The sequence below is a fragment of the Chelon labrosus genome, assembly GCF_963514085.1.
Source record: "Chelon labrosus genome assembly, chromosome: 1".
NCBI classification, from domain to species: Eukaryota; Metazoa; Chordata; class Actinopteri; order Mugiliformes; family Mugilidae; genus Chelon; species Chelon labrosus.
The window spans coordinates 16,817,022-16,844,622 of record NC_140337.1 but is presented as its reverse complement, the minus strand read 5'-3'; the positions used below and the strand labels follow the sequence as shown (position 1 = coordinate 16,844,622).

General features: G+C 44.3%; 1 protein-coding gene across 8 annotated transcripts in view; it reads left to right on the top strand.

Annotated features, from left to right (window-relative positions):
* mark2b (MAP/microtubule affinity-regulating kinase 2b) overlaps positions 1-27,302 on the top strand; it is a 45,965-nt gene extending 18,663 nt beyond the window's left edge. For 2 of the 8 annotated variants that reach the window (XM_084543664.1, XM_084543670.1), the window contains 19 exons: positions 83-136; positions 1,580-1,628; positions 1,844-1,909; positions 2,548-2,618; positions 3,001-3,057; positions 4,725-4,961; positions 6,266-6,385; positions 7,060-7,162; positions 7,329-7,441; positions 7,667-7,741; positions 8,064-8,121; positions 8,610-8,752; positions 10,239-10,324; positions 13,488-13,631; positions 17,744-18,013; positions 20,060-20,086; positions 23,099-23,134; positions 23,883-23,992; positions 24,403-27,302. In XM_084543664.1, coding sequence (XP_084399790.1) covers positions 83-136; positions 1,580-1,628; positions 1,844-1,909; positions 2,548-2,618; positions 3,001-3,057; positions 4,725-4,961; positions 6,266-6,385; positions 7,060-7,162; positions 7,329-7,441; positions 7,667-7,741; positions 8,064-8,121; positions 8,610-8,752; positions 10,239-10,324; positions 13,488-13,631; positions 17,744-18,013; positions 20,060-20,086; positions 23,099-23,134; positions 23,883-23,992; positions 24,403-24,752 — 2,169 coding nt within the window. In that variant the 3' untranslated portion in view covers positions 24,753-27,302. The remainder of the gene's footprint in view (positions 1-82; positions 137-1,579; positions 1,629-1,843; positions 1,910-2,547; positions 2,619-3,000; positions 3,058-4,724; positions 4,962-6,265; positions 6,386-7,059; positions 7,163-7,328; positions 7,442-7,666; positions 7,742-8,063; positions 8,122-8,609; positions 8,753-10,238; positions 10,325-13,487; positions 13,632-17,743; positions 18,014-20,059; positions 20,087-23,098; positions 23,135-23,882; positions 23,993-24,402) is intronic. The other 6 variants (XM_084543665.1, XM_084543667.1, XM_084543666.1 and 3 more) reach the window with 6 other exon arrangements.
* Positions 27,303-27,601: the final 299 nt, after the last annotated feature.

The following is a 27,601-nucleotide window of genomic DNA, read 5'->3' as shown; positions in this document are numbered from 1 at the left end:
GTCAAACTCGTCGCAGCAGCAGAGTGTAATAAATGAATAAAAGCATGATAATAAATGAACACGTTTCTTGTTTTGCTTCTAGGTGGCTGTAAAGATCATAGATAAGACACAGCTCAACTCCTCCAGTTTGCAGAAGGTGGGTCTCTCTCTCTTTCTCTTTTGCACAAATACAGGCACACAATTTAAACCTCAGTCCTCCTTCTCCCCTTTTCTCAGAAGTCATTTTCAAGTCACTCGTCGTGCCCCACGCGTCTTCCTCCCTCTCTGCCTCCTTCTCTCTCTCTCTTTCCCTGTCCTTTCTGAAGTGGTCTAGTTTCAGAGAGAGTTTTAATTACAGGAAACAAGCTGCAATTACTTCCTTTGATCGTGGCAGGGTGGGGTCTGTCCACTTACACGCACACACTCTCTAACCATGTACGTTTCCACACTGAACGCACACACACACACCGTGCTCATCCACCCGTAGACGTGAGGCATGGGATACGCACTTTGTGGGCGAAACGCAGACCAGACGCGCAAAGCACATGACGGTCACACGCTTCCATATCAAGAGCGTGTTAATCCGTGTCCACTCGAAGTCTTGATATTGACACTCGGATGGCGCGTCTCATCATTAAAAATTGGCCCATTTGCGGATCTGTCCGAGGATCTTCTGAAAAACTCCTCCGTGTGTGGATTTAACTGAAAATAACCTGGCATGTGTTCGTGGTAATGACAGAGCATGGCACCCAACGCAATATAGCGCGTCGACGTGTTTTAAACCATTATCGAGTTTAGCTACATCAGCCGTCAAAAAGGTTAGAAATAGATTTTTTTTTTCACCGTGTGTTTTGTACTTCTTAAAAATAAAAAAAAGCATACGTAGAAGTTTTAAGGGGTTACACTGCAGCTGACGCGGGCTTTCTCAAAGTTAAGAGGAACATAAATTCAGCTTCAAAGTCCTGATTCAAGACTAGCCCCAGATATAAAGTGATTTTCAAGAACACCATGTCTTTGACGTAGGGAATTGCATGAGTGTTTGTAACTTTAATAGCTTAACGAATTAATTAGTTTAAAAATAAAACATCCAAGAAGCCACGTCTGCCCTTATCTTCTGACTCACAGAGGATATAAATTCCTCACGAGCGGGGCGGGGTGGGGTTGGGGTAGGGGAGAACCTCTTCACGCCTTTTCCACAGAAGAGAGTTTTTACGCACCGCCTAGACTCGTCATGTTTTTTGAACCCTGAAATCCTAGATTGCACCAGACCTCCGACTGAAACCGGTATTTCTTGAATCTCTCAAATTCCATCGCCGGCCGTGGTTATTTTTGTTTTTTTCTTTAAGCGATTTGACCCACACGCTCATAAACAGGAAGTGGATGTTTGTGTTTTCTGTGACATTTTATCCACCACAAACACCGGTTAGAGAGTCTTTACAGTTACACCAATAAGGAACTGAAATGAATACACTTCATTCTTCCTTGTCATTCAGCGTACAGACACTAAATTATATATATTTCTGCTCAGGAACGTTCAGAATATAGACGTATCTCTACACTGTGATAGCATATTTCACACTGTGCGGTTTGTTTCTCGCAGCTCTTCCGGGAGGTGAGGATCATGAAGATGTTGAATCATCCCAACATAGGTGAGTCACGCATGAGTTTCTACTCTGTCGTCACTCACTGCAGACCAGACTTTAACTGAGCTCTCAAGGTCCTGTATCTGAGCCGAATGATAATAATCCCTCTGCTTTTTTTTTTGTCTTTCCTCTGCTCCTCCTTTTTTATCTCCTCTCTCGTCACGTTACTTTTCCCTCTCCTTCCCAATTGTCCGTCTTTGCCTGTCTCTCTCCACCTGCAGTCAAGCTCTTTGAGGTGATAGAGACAGAGAAGACTTTGTACCTGGTAATGGAGTACGCTAGTGGAGGTAAGTGCATGTCCCTGTGAAATCAGTCTCCCCGAGTCTTTGCTGCTCTGTGTGTTAGATAATAAGTTAATGGTCCCCAAACCCGGGAATAAAAGGAAAGCGTACTAGCTATTAGAGTCCTTGTTAACAGAGATCCCCTGTTTTCACATTGTTTATTCGTGGCCCTCCACTTTACTGCCTCTGTTAATGTGCAGATTAGCGCGTTAATTAGGGACAGGTATCGCTGCTGATTTCCTGAATCAGTTCAACACAATTAAATTCAATTCAGTACTGATTCATTTAGCGATATTTCAGTCTCCAGCCACTTGTTCTTAGTTAGATTTTTGCAAAAAACTACTGCTGCCATTAGTCTCAAGAGATTTCCCCTCTAGTTGCATATGACTTTGCTTTTGATGGTGCTGTCAGAGTTGTAGCTTCTCTGATGTTTTGGATCTCCCTCACACAAGACTAGAGAGTCTCACCAGACTGCAGCCAGAAAATAATGACAACTCACCATGCTGGGGTCAATGGGACAGTGTTTTTAGTTCAGTTCAGTCCCGCTGACCTCTTGTTCTGGCTTCAAGAAGACACAAGTGCAACCACTAAATCTGCTCGCCTCTTCTTTCTCTGGTCCCCCCCCCCCCCCCCCCCCCCCACAGGAGAGGTCTTTGATTACTTGGTGGCCCACGGCCGGATGAAGGAGAAAGAAGCCCGTGCCAAATTCAGACAGGTGTGTATCGGAAGAAATGTGTGCGTTTGTCAGACATGTTTTAAGGGAGGATGGACTGAGATTAAAAGTGCTTAGCTTAGTTTGTTGTTTAATAATAGCAGCTGGCAGCAAATTTTAGGAGTTATGTTTCGATCTTAATGAAGCCTTAACAGCATAAAACAAGCTTTTTCTGTTTGGAATGCTTTTAATGATTGATTGTTGATCATATAAACAGCAAAGAGAGACGTTTAAATTCTGCGTCCCTTCTACTTCCTTAAGATCATTTCTAATGAAAACTTAATTCTGCGATATGTCTTTTACTTCATTATCTAACTATTGTCTATTGTTATTCCGCTCTTCTCCTTCTTCCTCATTCTTTCTCACTCCCTCCGCCACTCTCCAGATCGTGTCAGCAGTGCAGTATTGCCATCAGAAGTGTATAGTACACAGAGACCTCAAGGTGAGAACGCACATACACGTCACCGACTCACACCGAGCGTCAAAGCGAGCTCCCTCTCTTTCTGTCTCCACGTTAATCTTCGTATGATTCGACTCGCCGAGATGATGAAATCGCGCAAAGCTCCGCGAAAGGGGCGACCCCGAGGTTAATCACAAAAGACGATGTAACGTACCGCTGCCTAAACACACACGCATACGTCCTTTTATATTTATACGCAGCCGTCTCGTTATGCTCCCAGCGGGATCGTCCTTTAGTCGTTTATATTTTATTTCTGGTCACTTCAGGTTATTTACTTCCAATAATAACACGCGCCCACTCACAGGTCCAACTCTTCCGGGTCATTTTGGTTTATAGTATTATGCAAAGTTGTAAATCCTCTTATTGTGCCAGCAGGCAGACCTGTAGACAAGACATTATCTTGATTACTTTTATAGCGACCAAACAGGAACCTCCTATCTCAAACTAATTTTACTCCCACAATTCTTATTTTTGGCTTTTTAATAAACACTTTCCGTGCTTTAAACCGAGGCTGAGAAATATCTTCTACACGCTCGAGCAGGTAATGATTGTCATTTGCAAAACAAACCAAACGGGCAGCATGGGAAATAAAGGTTTCTGGTGCACATACAGTTCTCATTATTGTAATGCGTACCATCCTGCACGTTATCCTAATCGCTCTTGATCTGCGCGTTGTAATGTAAAATCCAGCACAGGCTTAACTCGACTGGAAGGACAAATTTTGATGAGTGTGCGTTTAACAATGGGGCTAAAAATTAATCTGTTTGGTTCCCAAGATGAAAAGCCCCAGTAATGCTGCCGTCATGTTCTGTATGTGATGATTCATGCTGCTGCTGTATCTGCTAAAACTCGTGTTTCTTATCCTTAAAGAAGAAAAAAAAATAAATAAAATATAGCAGCAACATCAAAGAGTTTTGTTTTGGCCTACTTAAATAAAGTTAATTAGCAATAGAGGATTAGTGTCGACTGAAAATATTAAAAGTTTCGTTTATTTTTTTTGTAGATCAGAGGTTGGGGATGATGTCAGCGCCTGTGTTTAATGTGCACGCACACACAAACGCACACAAGCTGCAGAGTATTCAGAGCAAGTGAAAAGCAGAGCGCACCTGTTGCTAGGCAACCCCAGCCTCCTTGCTCGCTGGCTCACTTTAGGCTTAAAGATACAAACACACACACACACACACACACAGGAATAAACTGTGGTAACTCACTTTGCCCATTATGTGTGCTGCCTGTCGGCCCCCCGACCATTACTCCAGTAGCCCTCTTTCTCACCCTGCAGCTTTTTTTTTTTTTTTTTTTTTACCCCAGAGAAAGCCGTTAAATTGAAAGTCATTTGCATTTCAGAGAACATCTTTGTCACGGCGACGCTGGATGACAAGCTGGCCTGTTTGTTAATCTCAGTTTTCAGCTGTTCAACCTTTAAACCCCGTAGTTCAGATCTCTTTGTGGACGGAGGAAAGAGGTTCCCTGTACGCACAAATAAAATATCACATTACCATAGCACACAAAGCAAATGTTTCCTTTTCTCCTCTGTATTTGTCTTCCTGTCTCCGTCCACATCCTCCTGCACTGTACACCGTAAATATGTCCTCTCGCTCTCTCCCTCTCTCTCTCTCTCTCTCCCCCGCAACGCCGCGTGTCTGCAGGCAGAGAACCTGCTGCTGGACGCCGACATGAACATCAAGATAGCAGACTTTGGCTTCAGCAATGAATTCACTCTGGGGAACAAGCTGGACACTTTCTGCGGCTCCCCGCCCTACGCCGCTCCAGAGCTCTTCCAGGGCAAGAAGTACGACGGGCCCGAGGTGGACGTCTGGAGCCTGGGAGTGATCCTCTACACACTGGTCAGCGGCTCGCTGCCCTTCGATGGACAAAACCTCAAGGTCAAGAGAGAATACGTCTTTGTGTGTGTGTGTTCGTGTGCGTTAGATAAGCAGATGGTTGTTTTCTGTGGGTGGTTGTAGTTTGTGAGATGCTGGTTTCTGTTCCCTCTGCCCCGCAGAATGCAGAAAGTAAAGAGCGAGTTATTATGTTTGTGCCAGCCCCAAAGTATTAAGCTTTGAATAGGTGTTAGGAGGAGGTGGGACGTACCCAACGCAAAGACGGCAAAAAAGATACCTGGTGCTTTGTTTGGTTGCTAAACAAAAGAGATTTAATGCTTTCTGTGAAAATATAATTATCCACAATCATTTCACACCACCTGCCCGCACCGTGCGCTCCGTCAGCGCACGTATGACTCACTCTGGAAGTGCAGACACATTTTTGGTGGGCGATAAAACAGCGAATGTCATGATACTGATGTTAACGTGCCTGGGAAATATAATCGAGGACTTTGCTCTACACCCTGCTGTATAGAGTTTTAAGACCTACGTTACTGGTTTTTAACTGTTTATTGACCAGACAGTAGCTTCATTGTGTTTTGATTTCACCCCCTTTTGGCTGTTGTGCGGCAGCTGTAACAAAATATGTTCCCCTTTTCTGCATGTGTCATATTGAGGCGCTGATACAAAAAAAAAAAAAAAAACAGGATGTAATGAAGCTTTTACAGCTTTTTACTCGTATGCCACGTCAGAACATGCTCCTTGAACTATTGTTTCATACATTAAAGCAGAGTTAACACCTCATGCTTAAACCTCCTCAGTATCATAGTTAACAAGAACCCTGTTCCCTTTAAAGTGTGATGCACAAAGGCCTTTAAAAAGTCGAACTGTGATGTTATTGTGCGTCCGGTGACTGATTATATCGATAACGTGAAAGCGTGATGAATCAAATATCAGCATAAACAAATACCAGGAAGTGCATGACCATTATGTTATGCTCATATTACCCTCCTGCTGGGCTACAGCTGTGTTTGAATTGAGTCTTTCTGAAACCCTCCCCGGCTCTTGCTTCGGTGAATGTGCTGCTTGTCTGACAAAACTATAATTCATTTGGGGGTGTAACCGCAGCTAGCGTGTAGCTTGACTAACACAAACCCGTATCAGATTGATCTAGATAGAGAGCTGAGGAGCAAAAAGCAGACGAGAAATACTCGAGTATTTGCACAAACATGTGAAAATCGACTAAAAAAATAAAAGTTTCTTTTGTCAAAAACGTCTCGTGAGCGAAAAGTGTGTGATTGTTCATGTTTTTGGGGGTGAATATTTGGAGCCTGCTGCTAACTTCTGGTCCACTCATCCATCTCCAGGAACTGAGAGAGCGTGTGCTGCGTGGTAAATACAGGATCCCTTTCTATATGTCCACCGACTGTGAGAACCTGCTCAAAAAGTTCCTCATCCTGAACCCTTCCAAAAGAGGCAGCCTCGAGGTAAACTGCAACACACTGACACAGTAGTTTAACTGTGTATTTTAATTAAATCATCCTTTAAAATGAACTGTATAAACCCTGCATATATATACTGGTTGTGCGCTGTTGCTAGACAGGCTATATATTTACTAGTGTAATGGTGCGTGGTGCATACAGTGCCGTATACCTGAACCTGTTTCACCAGCTGTGTGTGAGTTTGTTGCTGAAGTGTCAAGTTCTTTTTAAAGGCATAGCGAATACCTGTTAGGTCGGGATTAAAGAGTTCCTAAATGTAGATTGTTACGAACAAAAATAATACTTGTATAGCACTTTTTACTTGCGAGATTATTATCCCTGAATAGAAAACTGTGTGTTAAGTGTTTAAGCAGCTTTGTAACGACGCTGTAAAGACAACTCAAGTGTTAGAAATTTACACCTTTTAGAATATGTTTGTGTTTATATCAGCTTACTGCCTGAGCCTGACTCAAACAGTAAACTATTTAATCTGCTAAATACTGAAATGGATTCACCAGTATCTGAAGTGTCCCATGAGAAAGCCCCTGGTAACAGATGCATGGTAATGGTCTACTTTACTCTTTATCTATCTACCCCCCCTCCCACCCCCCAACCCTCTCTTCTTTTTTGCCCTTTTATCAATTTTGACAACTCATACGGCCGGTCTGGCTTGCTCCCAGCAGCAGATAATGAGGGACCGGTGGATGAATGTGGGCTACGAGGAGGAGGAACTCAAACCCTACATTGAACCTCAGCCAGATTATAAGGACCCCAAGAGATCAGGTATGCACAGGAACACACTCCAAAGTGATAGATCTGCTCCTTTCTTTTCCCACACATGCACACAGGGACGCGCATAGAGAGCGGATAAGGATAACTTATCTTTATAGACCTACGGTGAGTTTGCCATTTTAATTAGAAACTGGGTTTTTTTGCTGTATGTGAGTAGACGTCATGCTGCAGATGGGATTCTCTCAGGAGGAGATCCAGGACTCGCTGGTGAACCAGAAGTACAATGATGTGATGGCTACGTACCTGCTTCTAGACTATAGGAACTCTGAGGTACGTTAGCGCTCTTTCCTCCAATCATCATGATATAATATTTCCGTTTTGTGCAGAATACTTAACACACAAGTATATATTTATGCTCATAACACTTCTAATAACAGTACCACGTAAAAATAACTATTTTTAGCCCTTTTTTTTTCTTTGTTGTATCTGCACCATCTTTCTCTTTCTTTGAATAACGCACACGTGTTAAGACCTCTTGTCCATTTCTCCCCCCAGCTGGAGGAAGGTGTCATCAAGCCTCGGCCAGGAAGTGATGTAAGCAACATAAATGCCCCCTCCCCGTCTCACAAGGTATACGGAGAACGCATAACGTCCTCTGCATAATGAGATTTCCCAGCTCCAGCCAGTTACACAAGTACACTGACTTGACTTAGTATTCGTACTAAAAATACTCCGGGAATCTACTTTATTTTTAGGTACTTGATTGTAGGCCTACAATACATATGAACGACAGCAAACCACGGCCTCCGCGAGCGCTGGCGGTGATTCTTTTTTTCAGTGTTTGAACATCTACAGATGAAGGGTGGCTGTACATTTAGGTCTTAATGTGTAAACACGCTGAAAAAAACCCAAAAAACACCGCGTTGACCTGTGTGCATTTTGTTTCTCTTAGGTACAGCGCAGTGTGTCGTCCAACCAGAAGCCTCAAAACCGCAGAGTCACCGATCAGGGTGAGATTGGTGTGTGTCAGAGGGGAAGGGCAAAGCTGGTGTGTGTTAGAGAGGCCTGTAATAAAGAAAAGGGGGGGTGGAGGCGAGGATCGAGGATGGAGATTGGGGCGGTAATTTGTAAAAGAGCGAAAGGGCGGAAACGGAAATACCAAAACTTTGAGAAGGAAAGAGTGATGGGAAAAGAGGATGTGATGGAGAAGTGACAGGTGGAGCAGAGTGGGAATGATATACGCTATTAATAAAGGTTAACGTAAGACAGATGGTGTGGATGGAGGGAAAAAAAAAAAGCTCGGGAGAATAAAAGGGGGAGTAAACGATTAATTTGTGAGTTGGGGGGGTTGCTAGAGCAGATTGAATAAAAAGAAAGCTGCCAGACTGGTTTCTGTTAATGAATGAGTAATGAAAGGAAAAGCAACAAAGACCCGGGGAGATGTCCAAGGTTGGAGCCCATTAAGCGGTGGTCGGTCTGATGCACTGTCTCTTTGTAGGCTCCAAGAGGGGAGGTCAGGCCGACAACCGGACTACAGGGGAGGATTCTGGGAAGAAGAGTTCATCGGTCAGCTCCACCACCAAGGTGCCGCCCAGCCCGGTGAATTCCTCTGACCGCAAGAAGAGCGCTACATCCTCCAACGTGAGACCTAACACATTTTACACACTGTCCCGTCAAACATATCTACACACACACCAGAGTGAATAGAATAAATCGCTGACCTTCACTGGGAAAGTCATTCATGCTCCTCGGTGTTAATCAACCGTAATTATTCTAACGCTGTCGTCCAAAGATCAAAATGAATTGTAGTTAATCATTTAGCCGAACAAAACAACACGTCCAGTAGACTGTACGGTAGAGGTGTGAAGCGTGTGAGAGGTTTTACCAGGCCTGCGACTACTTTTAGTCGATTCATCTGCCAGTTCTTTTCTGATTTAGATCCGTTGATTGTTTCTTTAATCGCTTTGTTGATTATTGTCCTGTCGGTTAACCTTCCAACAAATCATAACCGTAACGTCTGCAACTGATCTTCCCACCCTTTCTCATCAGGAAACATTTTACCAGGAAATGTATGAATGGATAATTCAAATGTAAACCAATCCTAGTGTTCACCACGACGGTTAATTCAGATTTATTTAGTGTGGACCTAATTAGAGAAGGTGTTGTTTACTGTATTATTATTATTATAAGACCCTTAGAGAGTTGAAGGCTACATAATTGATTTAACTTCAGTGGCTTGTGCCAAGTGCTTTGGCCACCAACCAACCAGCGAACAGACAAAATTTACTGTAATATCCCAAATGTGACGTCACTGATTAGTCCAGTATTATTCCTCCCCGAGATTCATTCAGCTTGTGCAACAGTTACATAAATCCAATCATAGTAGTTTTATTGTTCTCTGGCCCAAATCGTGACCTTTTCACCGGCAGACGTTACTCCACTCCACCGTTTGACGTACAGAATAATGAAAACATGCTACCTGCAGTCGCGTCTGTGTTCATTTTTGCCTCGTGACACCCCCACCCACCCCCACCAGCCAAATGTTTCACAAGTATAAAACTAAACTACCGCGCCGCCTGCAATAAACAGGAAAAGTGTTTTTCAGGATGATCTTGCAGCTGCGCTCCACGCGTCTTTCCATTAGACTTTTTCTCAGAACTGTGAGGATGTGTACAAACATCTGCGCTCGAGTTGCGCTGCACCTGTTAAGGCAGTTGACTTTTATTGTCCTTTTATACGTGGACTTTGATTGGGAGCTCCACCCAACATCAGCCCGAGCCAGTGCAGAGGATCTAAATACCGATTCAAGAACACACAGGGGTCGCAGTCGAGTTGTTTTGTTGTCGCAGGTTATTTTGACGGGCTGCAGAAAAATAAATTTGTCATGGGAAATTCTCTTAAGGGACAATTAAGATTTAATCAATGTTAATTGAAGTGACTGGTCGTTTCTGATTAGGGAGCTCGCTCAAGGCTCTTCCAGGAATACTTGCTCATCTTTAATGTCATTACCCCGGTGTTACGTCCCATCCTCTTGCTCATCATTCTCAATTATTATTATTATTATTTTTTTATATATATATATATATTTCTAATATTCTTTCCACTTTGTTGTTCTCTCTACCTTCAGAATAGCACTGGTACTGTTCGCAGTCGAAACTCTCCTCTGACTGAGAGATCCACGCTCGGCCCGGGCATCCAGAACGGCAAGGACAGGTACGCAAACACAAACCACACACACGCGCCGTTACAAAAGAGAGATGTTTTCAGAAGACGAGGACAAACACACCCGCGCAAAAATCTTATTGACAAACCGACTAGTTGCCGTGAGGCCTGCGCTTCTTCCTCCGTAATACACACATAATACAAACACACTTCACCACGGTTTGTGAATGAAGCAGTCCCACAGCTGTCTGGGTGACTGAATCCCAGACCTTGGCTGGTACTCTCCAGAGCTCTGCCAGCTGGCTCAGGGAGGCCCCCGCAGCCTTCCTTCCCCCCGGGGCGGGGTGAGCCCTCCTGGACGAGGGAAATCAGGCTCTCTTGGGGAATTTAGGCCAAACCTCCTCCGGTAGATTACAGATTAAGCGCGATGGTCTGATGCAGGCCCACCGGTCAGAGCAGGGTTTGACGGACACATGCGGGTTGACGTAGGAGATTTATTCTTCAACCTTTCACCTTTATGGTCCGTTAATAAACACATTTCTCCTTCGAATAAACTTCGGTGACAGGAGGGAAAGGATGTAAACGGGCGCAAAAGTACAAAATAAAGCAGGGTATCTTAAATCTTTCTCAGGAAAAGTGAAATAATTGACTAATCTATCATTTGATTCAGCGACGGACTTCCCTCTTTTATTTCTTTCCCCTGGATCGATCCGTTGTGAAATATAATATTCCCTCCTCTTCCTCATTTTAACACTTTAAACAACTCCAGTATGTGACAAAAATGTGTTTTCAGGTCATACTGGAGTTGCTTGATGTGAACCTTACATCTTTTATCATTTATATTAAAAAAATCGTCCCTTAACACGAACGCTAACGCCCGATACAACACACATCACCTCATGCTTAACCAGCCATATGCTTTGTGTGCTTCTTCATAAACATTAAGCCATAATCCCTACTACGGCGCAGCGTTCATGGTCATGGTTCATACTGCTTTATACCTGTTCATGTATCGGTCTCAAATGACCCCTTGGTCCCATCGTAGCGCACACACACAAAAAAAAACAAAAACCAGATTGAATCCGTGTTTATGCCGCGGCTAAGTCTCACAAATGAACAGCAGAGTGTGTGTGCGAGTGTGTGACGAAGCGGTCATTTGAGACGGCATTGCTTTTTTAGTACTGTGGGTCTGTTAGCTGTGGTACAGTAGGCTCTGCTAACTCAATGGTTGTCATCTGCTTTTATTTTAAAGTTTTTTTTATCATCATTAATGCTTTGAAGTTTGGGCTTTTATACTTGTTACACCCCAACCCCCACCCGTCCCTACTTCCTTTATTTTTTCCCCCTTTCCGTGACTTTCTAATTTTCTTAATTTGCTCTTCTTTTATCTGGGCTCTCGTCCCTCTGGATCCTAAGTCACTCACATTTTTTTCCAGCACCTCTTTCCTTTTTCCTCCCCCTATTTCTGTCTTTATATTAATCTTTCTTCTCATTTCTTTCTTTTTCTCCGCTCCCTCTAAGGAGATTAGAGAGACTTGTGATGGAATATTAACTCTTCGTGGCACTATATGGTCCCTGTACTCGCCTCTTAATAGGCTTACACAAACACAAAAACATCCACACACACACGCACGTTGTTCGGCTGTACACGGACAACTTTAAACATACATGTCGTCACGCGTGCTCAAACCCTTGCCACACGCTGGGTTGTCCGTAGTTATTTTTCCATCACTAGCCGTGCTAATCCCTGTCAGAGAGGGCGTGTGTGTGTCGCTCTCGGCTATGTGTTTGCTTTCTGTGTAATTAGGAGCTTTTGGTTGACCCCTGTAAATGTCCCTCTTTCACTCGTTGCTCATTCTTCTCTCTTGGGACGTCTCTGTCTCTCTCTCTGGTGCCACTCTCCGATGTCCCTCACTGTGTTTTCTGTGTGTGTGTGTGTGTGTGTGTGGATAAAGTCAAAGTTAAAGAGCTGTCAGTAATGTGCAGAGCTTTGTAACCCGTAGCAACCTCTCTCATTACCACAGGATTCAGGGATTTTTTTTCTTAAGCAATTCATAAAGTTTTTTATTTATTTTTTTTATTATATAAATAGACCTAAAGGGTTTTACACGGTGAAGAAGAAACGTCAGGCAAACCTGCTTACACTCACTCGCCAGGTCATTTGCTGCACCAGTGCAAACAAATGCATTTGTAATATAACAGTGCTGCACTAAATCTCATCGTCGTGAAGGTTATGGTAAACAGCCATTTGTTTAAAACAACTCAAATTCAGCTGCGGCTTTTTATTTTGGAGGCTGTGGTTTGTAGCGCTGTTGAACGCCGGGCTCATTCAGCGAGCTAGGCTAAATAAAATAAAATGAATTCCCACCCCTGAAGCTCTGAAGCTGAGATTTAGTGCAGGATGAATGCATTTTTTATTTTTTTTCCCCAGGTGAACCTAATGAACTGTGTATTTACTGTAATTAAAACTAAAGCAAGTAACAAGATTTCTGCAGGATGTTCGTCTAAAAACAAAAAGCAACGCTGTTTTTTTTTGTTGTGCTACAAAAAGACGAGATATTTATCAGGGAAACCAAATTGCTGAGAACAAAAAACAGAGGGTTGCTGCGGTTTCTGTGTGACTTTATCCACCTACTTTGTCTTGTTGTGCGTCTTCTTTCTCAGCCTGTAGATGTAGAAGAGTGTGTTTTTAAAAAGTTGCTCTTCCTTTTGTGCCGGGTATATGTTACATTAAAAAGGCACAAGAACAACACAGTCACGTCTTTGATTGTGTTTCTCTTTCTCTTTTCTTTTTGTGAAACCACAATGAAAATTTTTTTTTTAGCAGCAACAAAAAGACCGACTGTCTTTCTTTGTTCACGTCCTTCTGCTGCATGTGTGTTTTCTCTATCTTTATATCTACTTCCTCTCTTCTTCCTTCTCGGTGTCTCTCTCTGCTCTTCCTTCCTTCCTTCCTTCCCTCCCTCCCCCCTCCCTCCCTCCCTCTTACTGTGTTTGATAAGTGCTGCTTCTAACCATACTCCACCTCACCTCCCTGCCCACCCACCCACCCACACACAAACCCCGCCCTGCGTGACTGTTTACGTGAATGATCGTGTGTGTCTCTCCGGTGTGTTTGTCCTGTGTTACTCACGTGGGCGTGTTTGCATATTCGCGTGTATGTGTCGGGCGGGGCACTCCTCCTCCTCCTCTTCCTCCCCGTCCTCCCTCCCAGCCTAAACATGCCGGGCTCCCGCGCCTCCACTGCCTCGGCCGCTGCCGTCCTCTCCTCCTCCTCCTCTTCGCGTCCCCGCCACCACAAGTCCCTGTCCTCCTCCAATCATCCATGCCCCTCTGACCTGCACGCACCACGGCCCAGGCAAGTCTCTCACTCTCTCTCTCTCTCTCTCTCTCACACACTCTCTCACACACACACACACACACACACACCTTCTCAGCCCCTTTCGGCTCGAACCGCTTCACTCAACACGGATCATCGTCCTCCCCTGAGATGGAGGAGGGAAAAGAAAAGAAAGAGAAGTGTTGTCTCTCCAGCCGTCAGCCACTGCTACATTAAAGGAAAATTGTATTTGTTCATGAAAATAACAACTCTTTGATTACCTTCATTTACACAGTGGCAGCTCTTGGCACGTAGCAGTGACCCGACTGCCAATATTTTCCCCCGGAAACTGTGAAATCGATCAAAGAAGTGAACGTTTCTCCCCGAAGAGATGGCGTTTCATTTAACTGCTGCGCTCGCCAGCAGCGTCCTCACTCAGAAAGTTTTCACATGCACCTTTTAGTAGACTAGTTTAAAGCATTAATTCACATTTTATTTATGATGGGGATGCACGCAGTTTCAGTTTATTGTAAAAACCCCAGTTATTCCCAACACGACGAGCCTCACAACCAGGAAGTGAAAAATAACGATGCCACCAAATCCGAGGGCGTGCTGTGTTTCTGGTGCGGTGTCACGTCCCTCGACAAACACCTACGGCACAGTACCTATACATGTGTTTACCACTGTAACGTCACAATGGCGAGAGATGTCCGGCGTTTCTAAGAGTGGCAATCACCGACTCACTAGTTACTTAGCAACCGCCAGGAAGTACTAGATTATGGAGCTCGGAAACCTCCGTAGACGTTGTAGAGGTGTCGACACAGCTCCTCTGCGGTCACGTTCAGCCCCTTCACGTTCACACGCTGGATTGTAAATTGGGAGTTTTTGAACGAGATGAGCAGGTTTTTCGTCCGCGCCGTGCCTCTTGACGGACGAGGCGTGTTTCTGGGCTTGTTTTGTTTCCTGGCAGGAAAGAAAACAGACAAATTCAGAGGATCGTTTATGAACCAGCAGGGATTACATTTCCACTCGCAAAAAAACCTCGATAACTGCTGAACTGCGTGCACTCCGGCCCTTTACACGAGCTTGGAGATCGGTCGGCTTGTTAATGAGCTTCACTTTATGTATATATATATATATATATATCTGTATTTCAGGCCAAAGGAATAAAATAAGGAAGTTGAACGAGACAGAAACTATCTCCTGACATTACAGGATAATAGCGTTGTATCACAGCAATTTCAAAGAATCCCAGCCCTGATTAACTTGCTCCTCATATAATTATATTACTGAAAGGAAACTGTCTTTAAAGATGTGTATCCACAACGGTCTCTTCAGCTTATCCGGAGACATGATCTGTTAATTGCGGCTTACAAGACCAAGGCAGTGCAATGCTGGCAGCGGTACGGACGGAAAAAAGAATCGCACACATTATCTAAAACTGTATTAAATTAACAAATAACTGTTTGATCGAGTGTAATTGTATAAACTGGCCCTGCACAGGCGACCAGAGCAGGTCGACTGAGCAGGTTGGAGACTTAAAAAATGTCTGCAGCTGCTCTGGAGAGAACCGGACAAAATACGGAAGTAATGGACGTGTTAATGTGTGTTTAAAGTGACAACATGTTTGTATAACCTGCTGCACGTCCCCGTGTGTCGATACGTCTAAGGCTGTCCTCCATTTTGCTCTCATGACACGTTGACATGTTGTGTTTGTCGACAGGGTTTTCCCTGGCCGTGGAAGTTGAACTCCAGTTCTCTGTGTGGAAATTAGAGTCACTTCATGGCCTCTTTTGTGTTTTGTTCTCCGAGGTTGTTTGCTGCCGCGTGCAGCCTCCTCACTCCGTTATGTAAACCTCAGTTACAAAGTCGCCCGGGAAAACCCCCATCTTCATCTTGAGCATTAGCTGCACTGTGACATGCCTCCGTGTGTGTGTGTGAATGAAATGGAGGACCGACCGGACTTGTCTCGTGTGTCATCTGTGTGGACTCTTCTGTATTTGTGCTCTGTGTGTTTCTCCGTTGCCTGCTCGACAGTGTCTGTTTCAAGGGCCGCTTTGATATTTTGAGCTTTTAGTTTTTGCCCCCCTCCTCGCCTCTTCCCAGCAACGTGTCACAACGCAGGGTGAAAGGTCTTTGAGGATGCTCCTCAGCAGCTTACCTTAAATACTAGTCTGAAATCAACATGCACAGACGGGAGACCCCCACCCCCTTTTTTGTGACAGTTGTCTACTTCCCTCCCTTCCCACAAATAGCAGAGTAAAATTCCAGCAGAGCAAATGTCAAGGTGGCCCTCTGGCTGTATGTGGGTTTTGTCTGCTGTATGTTGAAGTCTCGTTCTGTTGCATGCGTCGTTCAGCAGTGAGCTTGGGCCGTTCAGAACCTGGTTGGGAACCCTGGAGAGAAGGTACCACCTCCAACACATAGACTCTACCCTGAGTGACAGAACATAATCCCCAACTCCCATCCATTCCTGTTTTTATCCGGGCCGTGCCCAAACACACCTCTGGAAAAAAACTATCCGGCTCTCTTAACTGCATTGCAACATGTTTTTTTTTACTGCATGTACTGTGATGAAGCGAGTGTTTGCCGGACACGGACGGCTCCACGTTTGAATGAAGTAGGTGGCGTCTACTGTACGCATGTGTGTCCAGCTTGAAAAATCATCCGGCCGCGGCATGAAGACGCAAGGTTTTCGTTTGATGCTTAAAGGTCATCACCGCTTTTTGCTTCAGTCCTCACATTAAATGCTTTTATTAGGGATGCGCCGAAAATTGCCCAAAAGTGCATTTTGCGGCCGAAAAATTGCTGCGGTTGTTGCTTGCATCATCACAACATCCTGTTTTGGCGACAAATTTCAAACGTTTATTGCCGAAACAACACGTGCAAGCAACAAACCGCAGCAATTTTTCGTTCGAAAATGCACTTTTGGGCAATTTTCGGCGCATCCCTATTAAAAGCAAAGATTTTCTGTGCATCCTTAGCTTTTATATATTGAAACCAATTCAAAATATACTGGAACTATCTTCTTCTTCGTAGCAATATGTTCTTGAAATCATTCAACCGCTCTACAACTTGAGCATATCCACATCAAATTAAAGGATATGCTTGAGCCGTTCATCACTCTGCTCTGGAGACTTGAGTGAAAAGCTCTGTCGTCGTCGTCGTCTTCTTCCTCTTCTGCGCATTAGACGGGCTGCACAGGACTATTTTTGTTTCAGTCGTCTGATCTCCTTCTGTCATAGATGTGTCACCCTAGAGATCCTTCGCAAGAAACCCGTCTATTTTGGCTAATTTAACATTTAGCTAAACCACATCTAACACGACGTGGGCTTAAAAGAGCCTCATTATGTAACGGGCCTTTCCGAGAAGGAAACAACAATAATAATAATTAATAGACAGAGAGGATCCTCATGTATGTTGTTTGTGTTGTTTCCCAGAGCAACGGGGACGGCCCGTAATGTAATAGTCCCTTTTTCACAGCAGACGCTTTGACTTGTCAAAGTAGCCCACGGGGGGGACTTAAGTTAAGTTTCCCACTAAGCCACGACCGTGAACCAGAATGGACAAAAGCAGGACCTTGACTAAGTGTAGAGATTATTGACACATCTGTGCAAGTCAAAACGTCTGCTATGAATCTAGTTTTAATCGTGAATAAGACCTGCACCTGTTGCAGTCCTCTACAGCAGACTGCTCAACATGTGTGTCGCTTATGTGGCGAAATATATACAGACCAGGAGGCGTGGATGTTCTGTATGACCTTACATTAAAGTAAATGGCAACAAAAGAAAGTGTTTCTACTATTTCACTTTGAGTTTGTCTAACTTTGGTTTTCTCTCTCCTCTTTTTATCCCATCCTGCTCTTCACTTTTGGCTACTCCGCGTCCCTCTCTGTGTTCTTACCATCCTCCCTATCCTTCCTGTTTCATGCTTGCTTTGTCTTATCTTGTGTCCCGTCCCATCTCGTCACCCTGATTTCTGCGTTTGCACCTCCTCTTCATCGAAAAACCTTTTGTCCCTCTTTCCTTTTCACACCTCTTCACCACAATCTCTCTGCTTGCTTTCCCTTGCTTGCCTCCTCTGCATCACCTTTTCTTCACCAACCTTTCCTCTGTTTTGCTCCTTTTTTGTCTTTCCATCCCTTTCTGCAGTGCCCGAGCACAACGGCCGACCGGCACCTCACCAATATCAGCCCAAGACGTCAACAACCCCACCGCGTCGGACCGTACCAATTTCTCCAGAGGCGGGGGCATCCGCAGCACGTTCCACGCAGGCCAGCAGCGGGGTGCCAAGGACCAGCAGAGCTCCGCTTACCCCGGCGGGCCTGCCTCCCCGTCACTGTCGCATGGCAACAGCCAGGCCCGGAGGACACACGGCGCCACGGGGATTTTCAGCAAGTTCACGTCGAAGTTTGTACGCAAGTGAGTAGTCCCGGGAACGCACAGAAACACGTACGAGGTGAATAGTCTGCAGTTAAAGAGCAGAGGGAGGAATAAGCAAAGCAGGAAGGACAGGCAGGAGAAAGTCTGCAGCTTTGTGAATGCGAACCAGTTGCGATAGCAGCTGCTTATTATCCATATACCAGCGCAGTCTAAAGCTGCATTAAGGTCTGCGCTCGGACCAGAAAATGACAAGGTTATGTGCTCTCGGGAACGCTGCACCGTATGCCCGCTGCACGCTGACTTTTCTTTAAACGGTCTGCCCCCATCTATCACCGAAACCGGTGCTGATCTGTAGCTCTGCCGAGAGTAGAAAGGGAGAGGAAGGGAACAGCTGTGTCTTCCCTATAATTTAGTTTGGAGCAGCGGTGGCTGAGGAGTAATTTTGGTTGTGGCTTCGTGTCTGGCCTAGTTTTCATCTCCGTTTTTTGTGTAGTGCAGGTTGGAAGCAGTTAAAACTACACTCATGGCTACCTGGTTGTAATGACGGCGACATTTAATTATATATATATATAAATATTTGGTACGAGATGATATTTCTACCAGTGATTAAGGACGGAGATATTGATGAAAGGTTAAAGCCACAACTGGGCTCAGTAGTTTTTTAGCAAAACATACTTAAATATTAAATAACTACTTTTAACGTGATTCACATTTAGAAAAACTATATCAGAGAAAACTTTACCGCAGTTTTGTTAAAAGGGTAAAGGTCAGGAAGGGTTTTTTTTTTTTTTTTTGGTTGGGTTACGTGACAATCTAAGAAAAGAGCAGAGGTATGAGTAGTCAAGATGTCAAGATGAGTAGTTGGACGTACGGGACAGGAAGTGACGAGTCGTGAGGGCTTTAAACGGGACGAGAGCGAAGGTGAGCAGGTTAAGGTCGGGATATTTACCGTCGCTCTTGTGTCACCGAGCGACCTCATTCAGGTTCATTATAAATACAAGTGTTGAAATGTGTGTGAGGAAGAGGAGGAGGAGGAGAGAATGAGTGTATGGTTGTATTTTTAGTGATTTTGTTAGCGTCAAAAAAAAAAAGAGACATAAAATCGAGAATGATCAGGTGTCTTTGCCTACACACACACATACGGTTTACAGTTTGTGTGTGTGTGTGTCTGTGTGTGTGTGTTTGTGTCTGTGTGTGCGTGTGTGTGTGTGTGGAAGAGGCGGAGGTACAGGCACAGCCACTCTCCAGGCCTCCCACTCAGAGATACTGTAGCTCCGTGGCGACAGTATCCATGGTTACACCGGAGATATCACTTTCCCCTCAACTATAAATACCGCTAGTGGGGACACCTTGACACACACACACACACACAACCACACACACACACACACACCAGTAGGAAGCAGAAGTGGCGTTTGTGCACTTTGACCACACACACACACACACACACACACACTAAAAAAGTCGTGCGTTTCTATTAACACATCGTCTTAACGTCTTCGCCCCTTGCTCGGTCTGGAGAGTGATGTTTTGTCTGTCCTTCAAACGCGCATGTGCAAAGGAGATTAAAGTTTCTCAATATGTGTGTGTGTGTGTGTGTGTGTGTGTGTGTGTGTTAGGAGATTAAGTTGTTGCTTAACCTGTGCTTTTTCATTTGGACGTGTGTCTTTTATGTGTGTTTTATAGGAGGTGCTTTTCTTTTTATTTATTTATTTATATATATATTTATTTATTGAACTTTTCACCTCACACAGACTTGCTTTCAGGATCACAGAGGACTGAGGGGGGGGACATTAAATCCCCTTTTTAAGGTGTCCCGGTGTGCGTTTGTTCACACATTCACACCAGCACCTCCTACATTTAAACACTGATATTCTCTCTTTTTATTTTATATTTTTTATATATTTTTGTTGCTCTTTTTTTATTATTTTTTTAACTCAATGTTGGTTGTGCTCGCTGCTTCAATCCCATGTGAGTCTGGAGTCTCTTTCTTTTTTTTACAGGAACGTCATTAATACATACTTTTTATACATGCGTTTTTTTTTTCTCTTTCTTTCTTTCTTTATCCCTCTTTTGTTTTTGTAGAAATCTCTCGTTCAGGTTTCCGAGAAGGTAGGCAACATACCCAACGTTAAATATATATAACCCCTTTGATATATATATATCCACGTATACTCTCTTCTTTATATATATATATATATATATATATATATTACATATATATACTTCCTCCCCTTTTGGTGTTTTCGTGCAGCTTTTTTTGTTCAGATCTTCCTTTTGCGCCTTGAGCCTCATCTTTTTTTCCTGTGGTTTTTTTATTATTTTTTTTAACCTTATGATTTTGAGTGCCGTGTTTTGGCCCATTTTTTTTTTTTATATATATATATTATTATTATTTTTCATATTTTACTAACGTCCCCCTCACTCACTCACTCACCCACTCACTTAACTCACTCCATCATCACCACGCAGCACAATAACACCTCACCCCTCTTCCTCTTCATCCCTGCATCGTCCCTCCCACCCTCCTCATCCTCATCCTCCACTCCCCCCCCCCCCCCACCCTTGTTTTCCATTTATTTTTTTCCAGGTAGAATATATGTGTGTGAGCGCGTACCCCTCCCACCCACCCGGCCTGTAGCATCCCAGATTTAGGTCGAGCCCTAATGGCTAATACATCATCCAACTACTCCCTTCCCACGCTTAACCCTTTCCTAGCGTCAGCCGCAGGTGTTACACTCTGTTTTGTCAACTTAATACACATTTTCCTCTCCAAATCTTAAAATTGGGTGAGAAAAATATAGCTTCACTGACCACTCAAGTCTAAAAATAAAAAAGAACCAGAGTGATTGTTTAATACCGCTAACCATTACCCAAGCTAACGCCACCAAACCATCTCACCTTTCTGCTTTTAATCAGTATTGGTCGCTGTAATTGGACTTTTCCTTCCAAGTTGTGTCGACCTCAGCTTCCCGGTGAGCTGCTAGGTTTTAAATAGCGAGCCCCGGTGGCTTGTAGTTGTAGTTTTTGGACGGAGGCAGAGAGAGGAGAGGAGAGGAGGAGAGGACCCGGGAGGGACGGGGATGCAGTGTTTCTTTTCCTGGAGGCTGCACTCTTCTTTTCCTTCACTGCTCACTGTTCTCACTCTGGCACTGGCTCTCTAACAACAACAACAGCAGCAGCAGCAGCAGCAGCAGCAGAACTGTGGATGGCTTTGACCTACTCTGGCTGGAAAAGACCTTTTATGCTGTGAACACACATATATATCTATAGATACATTCACTTTACATGAACACAAATTTGTTTCCATCCACATAGTTTTGCATATGCTAAACACATGCCGTCACAGTGACGTGTGTCTCACACACACTGACTTTCAAGTGCTGCTTTTTAACCAGCATGTAGAGCAATTCCCCCTCTAAGTGTGGACCATTGCTCCACCTGGTGGTTTGAAGATGTACTGATGTTTTATAAATGAACCAGTTTGTCCTTTGAGGAAAAAGTATTTAATCTGAGAAGAACAGCGAGCCCTCGTTTGGGATAAAACCTAAAGGGCATGCAGACTTCACCTGTATATTTTATGATTTAAAAACCTTTTTTGCCCCATTTCACCCACATGTCATTTCCCCCCGTGCTATGTTTTAACCTTGGTTTTGTTACAGGTGGTATTTTACTTGATTTTATGTCTTGTTTTTGTTAAAGAAGCCCCCTTTACCCCTCCTCAGAACCACAGACTGTTGAATTTGTCTTGTGATGTCTTGTGTGTGTACGTCGCTCATTTTCCATCGTCTGTGCATGTGTGTCGCTGCTTTCTGTTTGTCGCTTTGAGTTTCTGTCGTGTGTTTTCAGTCTCGTCTGCTCGTACGAAAGAGATGGAGAGAGAGGATTTTATGTGTTATACATTGTGTAGTATGAGGGGTCTCTCTGTGTGTGTGTTCGTGTGTGTTTAAACAGCCTATGTGTAGGTCCAGAGTTACTAATACAGGTTTTAACTCAGTGCTGGGATCATTAATGCTCCTAACCTCATTAAGACACAGGACTGGCCCTCACCATGCCGACCGTTCTGCTCCATCCCATCCCATCCACGGTCCACGTTTTGTTCCTAATATTTCATTTCATTGTCATCCTACTCCATGCTGCTCCACATTCATTCATTACATTTTGAGTTTCTTTTTTTGTAAACTGCTCCAAAGTCGTTCTAGTTTAATTGAGATCATTTCACCCATTAACTGTTTTGTTTTATTTTTTTATAATTCATCACGTAGCTTGGTTGGACCAGCGCTTGGCTTAGTGACTTTAAATAGGCTAAATTAAAGCTTGTTCATACTTATCTCCATTAACTAAAGAGATTTATTTGATTTAACTAAAAAATAGCTCAAAAGCACAGGTGTCAAACATAAGGCAAGGGGGCCAAAAAGCGGCCTGCCAGAGGGTTTAATGTGGTCCACAGCAGGAAAAGTGTGAGAATTACATAGAAGACTGCAATTGTTTAATGAAAATAATTTACTTTATTCACTGTTTTAGTGACGGAACACAACACTGAGACTCAGGACTAAACAGCAGACGGCAAAATAGCCCGAATAGCCACTTGTTTTACTTTTAAAAAAATCATTTTGTTTAAAGGATGCTTGATTAAATATAATGTAATTACATCCTACTAATTTATTTGTGTTTCTTTGCACTAAAACAAATCAAAAAAACCCTCATAGCTGCGAGTACTTCCTCATTAGGACGCTGGATTAGTCGTAACGTCTTAGCCGAGGCATTTCTGAATTTTATCGTCAGAGTTTAGTAAATCACCGTTTTGGTTTTTTGTAGCTGAAGTAATCCCCTGATCAGTAATGACCTTTGCTTTATCGTGAAAGCTGTGATAAAAGTGCTAGCGCAGAGTGGACTTGCATTAATCGGAGCAGGTGCCACAGCGATGCATTGTGGGCCGTGTAGTCCCCACACGTCCGTGGACTCGCGTAACTGTCATCAGGGCTGTTAGAGCGGCTGGACTGGGAGGTAGAGGTCGGGCATGGTGAGCGGCGTGACTTGTGTTCACAGCCAGCTGATTCATTATGTGTCTACAAAGAGCCCCTCTGGCCCAGAACTAAACTCTTGTTGATTTTTTCCGAGGAGTCCGTATGAGGGAGAGGGTCGGGATGAGGGGAGCAGGTGAGACACAGAAAGAAAACAAACAAAAAAAAAAAACCTTCCCAGACTCTTACCCAACCCGCCTGCCAATCAGTAGAGTCGAAGGAGACTTTAGATGATCTGAGCTTGTTGTGAATGACTGGGAGAGGGGGCGGGGCCGGCCGAGCTGGGACGTGTAATTGGTTGGTGATGGTGGTAGCGGTTTAACCAATCAGGGGACGGGCGCTTTAGCAGTGAATGGTAGCATCCTAGAGAACGGAGAGTGACGGCGTGGAGGTTGACCTGCCTGCATGATGGTGTGTGTGTGTGGGTGTTTGGGGGGAAATCGGAAAACAAAGCACCTAAATGTGTGTTTGTGTGTTAGTCCACATGGAAAAACATCCATCAACACTTTACTACCCTCAGGGATAATTAAGATCTGAGTCGTGTGCACACACACAAACACACAGGGGTGCTTAAAAATTATTTTTTGCTTTTTGTCTTCATTCATTTCCACGACCTCATCATCTCCCCCCTTCCTCTCATTCCTCCTCCTCCTCCTCCCCTTCGTCTCCACTTTTTTAAATAAATCTCTCAATTCTTACACTTTTTTTCCTCGTTGTTCTCTGCGATAATCTCTTCCTCCTCTTTCCTGTCGTCTTCCACCCTCCTCCCTGTTCTCCACCACTCGCGTCCCTGTCTTTCATCTTCCTTCCTGTCCATCCTTCCTTTCCTCCCTGTGTGTCCTCCTCCTCCTCCTCTTCCTCCTCCCCCTCATCACTCCATACAGATCTGTGTTGAGCAGTACGGTGGACAAGTCGGAGAAGACGTCCGGCGGCGTCCTCTCCTCCTCTTCCAACAACGACGAGAACAACTCCTCACCAGGATCTGGTAACACTGGTACGTTCATGTTTCATTTCTGTGTACACGGATCAGCCACAACATTATGACCACTGACAGGAGAAGTGAATAACACTGATCATCTTGTGACAATTCAGTGTTCTGCTGGGAAACTTTTTCACCTGAGATTCATGCGGATGTTACTTAGACATGTAGCACCCACCTAGACCAGACCAGGCACCCCCACCCCATAGCAATGACAACAGCACAAGGTGTTGACCTGGCCTCCAGATTCACTAGATCCCAAACTGATCCACAGAGGCCCCTCCCCTCAACCTATAGGACCCAAAGTCCCCCCACTAACAACAGTCTGTTCCCAGACGCCACCATTCTTCATTTATTCCCTTTCTCCATTTCTATCTGTCTCATCTTTCTCCTCTACTCATTCCCCTTCCCCCCCTCCCCTCCAGGTGGCACCGGCACCCCTCCGGCCATCGCCAGCCAGAAGGACATGTCCAAGCCGCGCTCGCTGCGCTTCACCTGGTCCATGAAGACCACGTCGTCCATGGAGCCCGCGGAGATGATGCGGGAGATCCGCAAGGTGCTCGACTCCAACAGCTGCGAGTACGAGCAGCGCGAGCGCTACATGCTGCTGTGCATGTCCGGCGACCCGGCGCGCGACGACTTCGTCCAGTGGGAGATGGAGGTGTGCAAGCTGCCGCGGCTCTCCCTCAACGGCGTGCGCTTCAAGCGGATCTCGGGCACGTCCATCGCCTTCAAGAACATTGCCTCAAAAGTCGCCAACGAGCTCAAACTGTGAGTGCGGAGGAGCAGCAGCAGCCGCAGCAGCAGCCGCAGCGAGAAGAAGAGAGGAGAGGAGAGGGGTGGAGGCTGGGAGGGGGTGAGAGCGAAGGAGGAAGCTGCAGGTGGGATGGGGGGAGGGCACTGTGGAGGTCAGGAGGTAAGCTAAAGGGTGGGATCACTTTAAAAATAACATGATTGTTATCTAGACAAAGGTCTGACGTAGGGCTGCCGGTTCTGAGACTAGAAAACGTTTCTTTTCTAGAAGTTTTGTTCCATAAGTTCCCGAGGCCCTGCGATTAGAGACTCGGAGTTGATTTCCTCTGAGTCGTGAAGTACTTACAGACCGAAGTCTTCTCTCTGCCCTGCCGGGGGTTGTTTTTTTTTTTTTTTTTTTTCCTGTCACGTTCTACTTAGACGTTCCACTCTTCTGCATGTCCGATCTTCTCTCTCTCTCTCTCTGTTTTTTAGGAGTCACACTTAGATCACTTTGACCACTCCTGTCATTTCTTCCTGCTATTTATTCAGTTTCTCTGCACGGTTCTGATAAAAAGGGGGGCGGCTGGAGGAGGACGATGGTTGTGAATGATCAGGTCGGGACGTGGAGCCTTATCTTGCTGGAAAAAACAAAAAAAAACAAAAAAAAAAAAGGAGTTTTTGATTGATTTGTTCTGATTGTCCTCCAAAGCTGAAGGGACTCCAGCTGAGCCAGGACTTGAAGCCTCACTGACACACACACCTACACCTACACACACAGCTACAGATGGATTTTGGATGGACATGCTCTGCATCTGTTGGTTAAAGGACCCTCTCTCTCTCGCTCTCTCTCAAAATCGTCCATCTCCCCTCCCTCACAGACACTCTTCACCTCCCTCTCCTCTTCCTCAGACTGAACTCGGCACAAACACATCCACTTGTTTTCACCTTTTTTTCCACTCCTTTCTCTTCCTCGTTTATGTTTATGTTTTATTTTTGGGATCCTCTGTCGCACCATCAAGTCCGAGGAGGCCAGTTAGACTTCATCGATCCTCCCGTACCTTTTTTTTTTTTAAAATAATTATTATTATTATTATTATTTTCTTCTTTTATTGCTTTTAAAAAGAGTTGTGCACTGGAAAAAAATTAAAGAAGAAGAAGAAGAGGAGAGGGGCGTACCTGAATCGGAACCTGGAAAAAAAAAGGGGGGAAGAGGACACTTGGATGGATTTTTATGTTGCCTTTCTTTGAAGAATTTAAATTTGGGGGTTGTGTTTTTTTTCGTCGCACCACATAAACGTGTACTTGTTTAGATGTTCAGTCGGTTGACATCGCGCCTTCATATCCAGAATGTCAACCCGAGAACCGACTTCTGTCCCGCCGATCGTGCTCCCCTTCCTTCCCTCCCCCTCCCCTCCTCTCCCCCTATCATGTGCTATTAATTAACACATGTTCCCAAAGAGCAAACAAAACAACAAAAAAAACTAAGATTCGACGACGAAGAATGGTGAATTATTTTTCTTCTACTTTTGATTTGATAATATATATTTTTGCGTCGTCGGAGACTTCTCTGGGGGTTTGTACAGGTTTGGACTTTTCGAGGGGGGGGGGCGAGTCGAAGGATCGTGTCGGATCATATCATTGCTGCCTTTTTCTTTTATTTTATTTTTGGTGTAGTGCACCTTTAACACACACATTTAACTTCCACACACTCGTATCCGTTTTAACACAAACCCCTTCAGGCACAGACACACAAAGTGCAGGAGTTATCGATGTATTTAATGTTGATGATGATGATGATGGTGGTGGTGGTGACGACTACTGCTCGTTCATTCTCTTTTTGGCCATTCATTTTATTTTATTTTTATGAGTTGTTTCTTTTTGAGAAGGCCTTGTCGGTCCAGGATGGCTTGAAGCAAAGAGAGAGAGAGAGAGAACGCAGCGGGGAGAGGGCTCCTTCGTTTTTAAAAAAATAAAAAAAACGCTCTCGTGTCGGAGCTGAAAACCACAAGCAGAAGGAGTCGCCTCCTCTTCTCTCTTTCTCCACAACGTTCAATGCTCCAGTTTTTGTCGACGCAGAAGAAGAAGAAGAAAAACAAAAACGCACGCCTAGGATGGGATGGGAGGAGGGAGGGAGGGGGGCTACAGGAGGAAGGCTGGGTCCCGTCAGCTCGTTGTACCTAACTGAACACTTTTTTTTTCTTTCTATCACAATGACACACTGTCGTTTTATTATTTTTGTTTTTCCTTTTCAGTTTTTAATACGTCAGATTATTTTTGTTTCCTTTAAAAAGTTGATCATTGTTTTAAGGTGCTGGGTATTGGATTCTAATTATTATTCTGGCTGTTGCTGTTATATTATCAGGGTTGATTTTATTTTACATTATTTTACATTGCTGTAATTTACATTGATTTTAAATGTGTTTTTTGAGCAAACTGTAACTGTAGTGGTGGGTTTTTTTTGGGGGTTGGGGAGGGGGCGATCAACTCCTGAAAAATGTATTATTTGTTTTTCTTTTTTTTTTCTTTTTGTTTTTTTTTTTGTGCAAAGACAAAATGATGAAAAATTACAATGATAGTAATAAAAACAATGATATAATGATAGTCTGGCTCTGAAATCCATCCTATGATGCAGGTGGTGTCTCCAGTCACGAATCTCATTCTTCATCAGCTGATTGTTATGTTTAATTTTCCTTTTCTCTGTGATGCAGACTGAACATTTAAGGTGGATTAAGCAGAATACACATGTTTGTTTGCTTCCTCTCGGGCCTAAAGCCGGAGTCGGTGCAGGTTTTTTTCTTTGGCTCTTCATTCATTCATCTTCTGTACCCGCTTGTTCCTGTTAAGGGTCCCGGGAGCTTGTCCCAGCTGCCATCAGGCGAGAGGATTCAA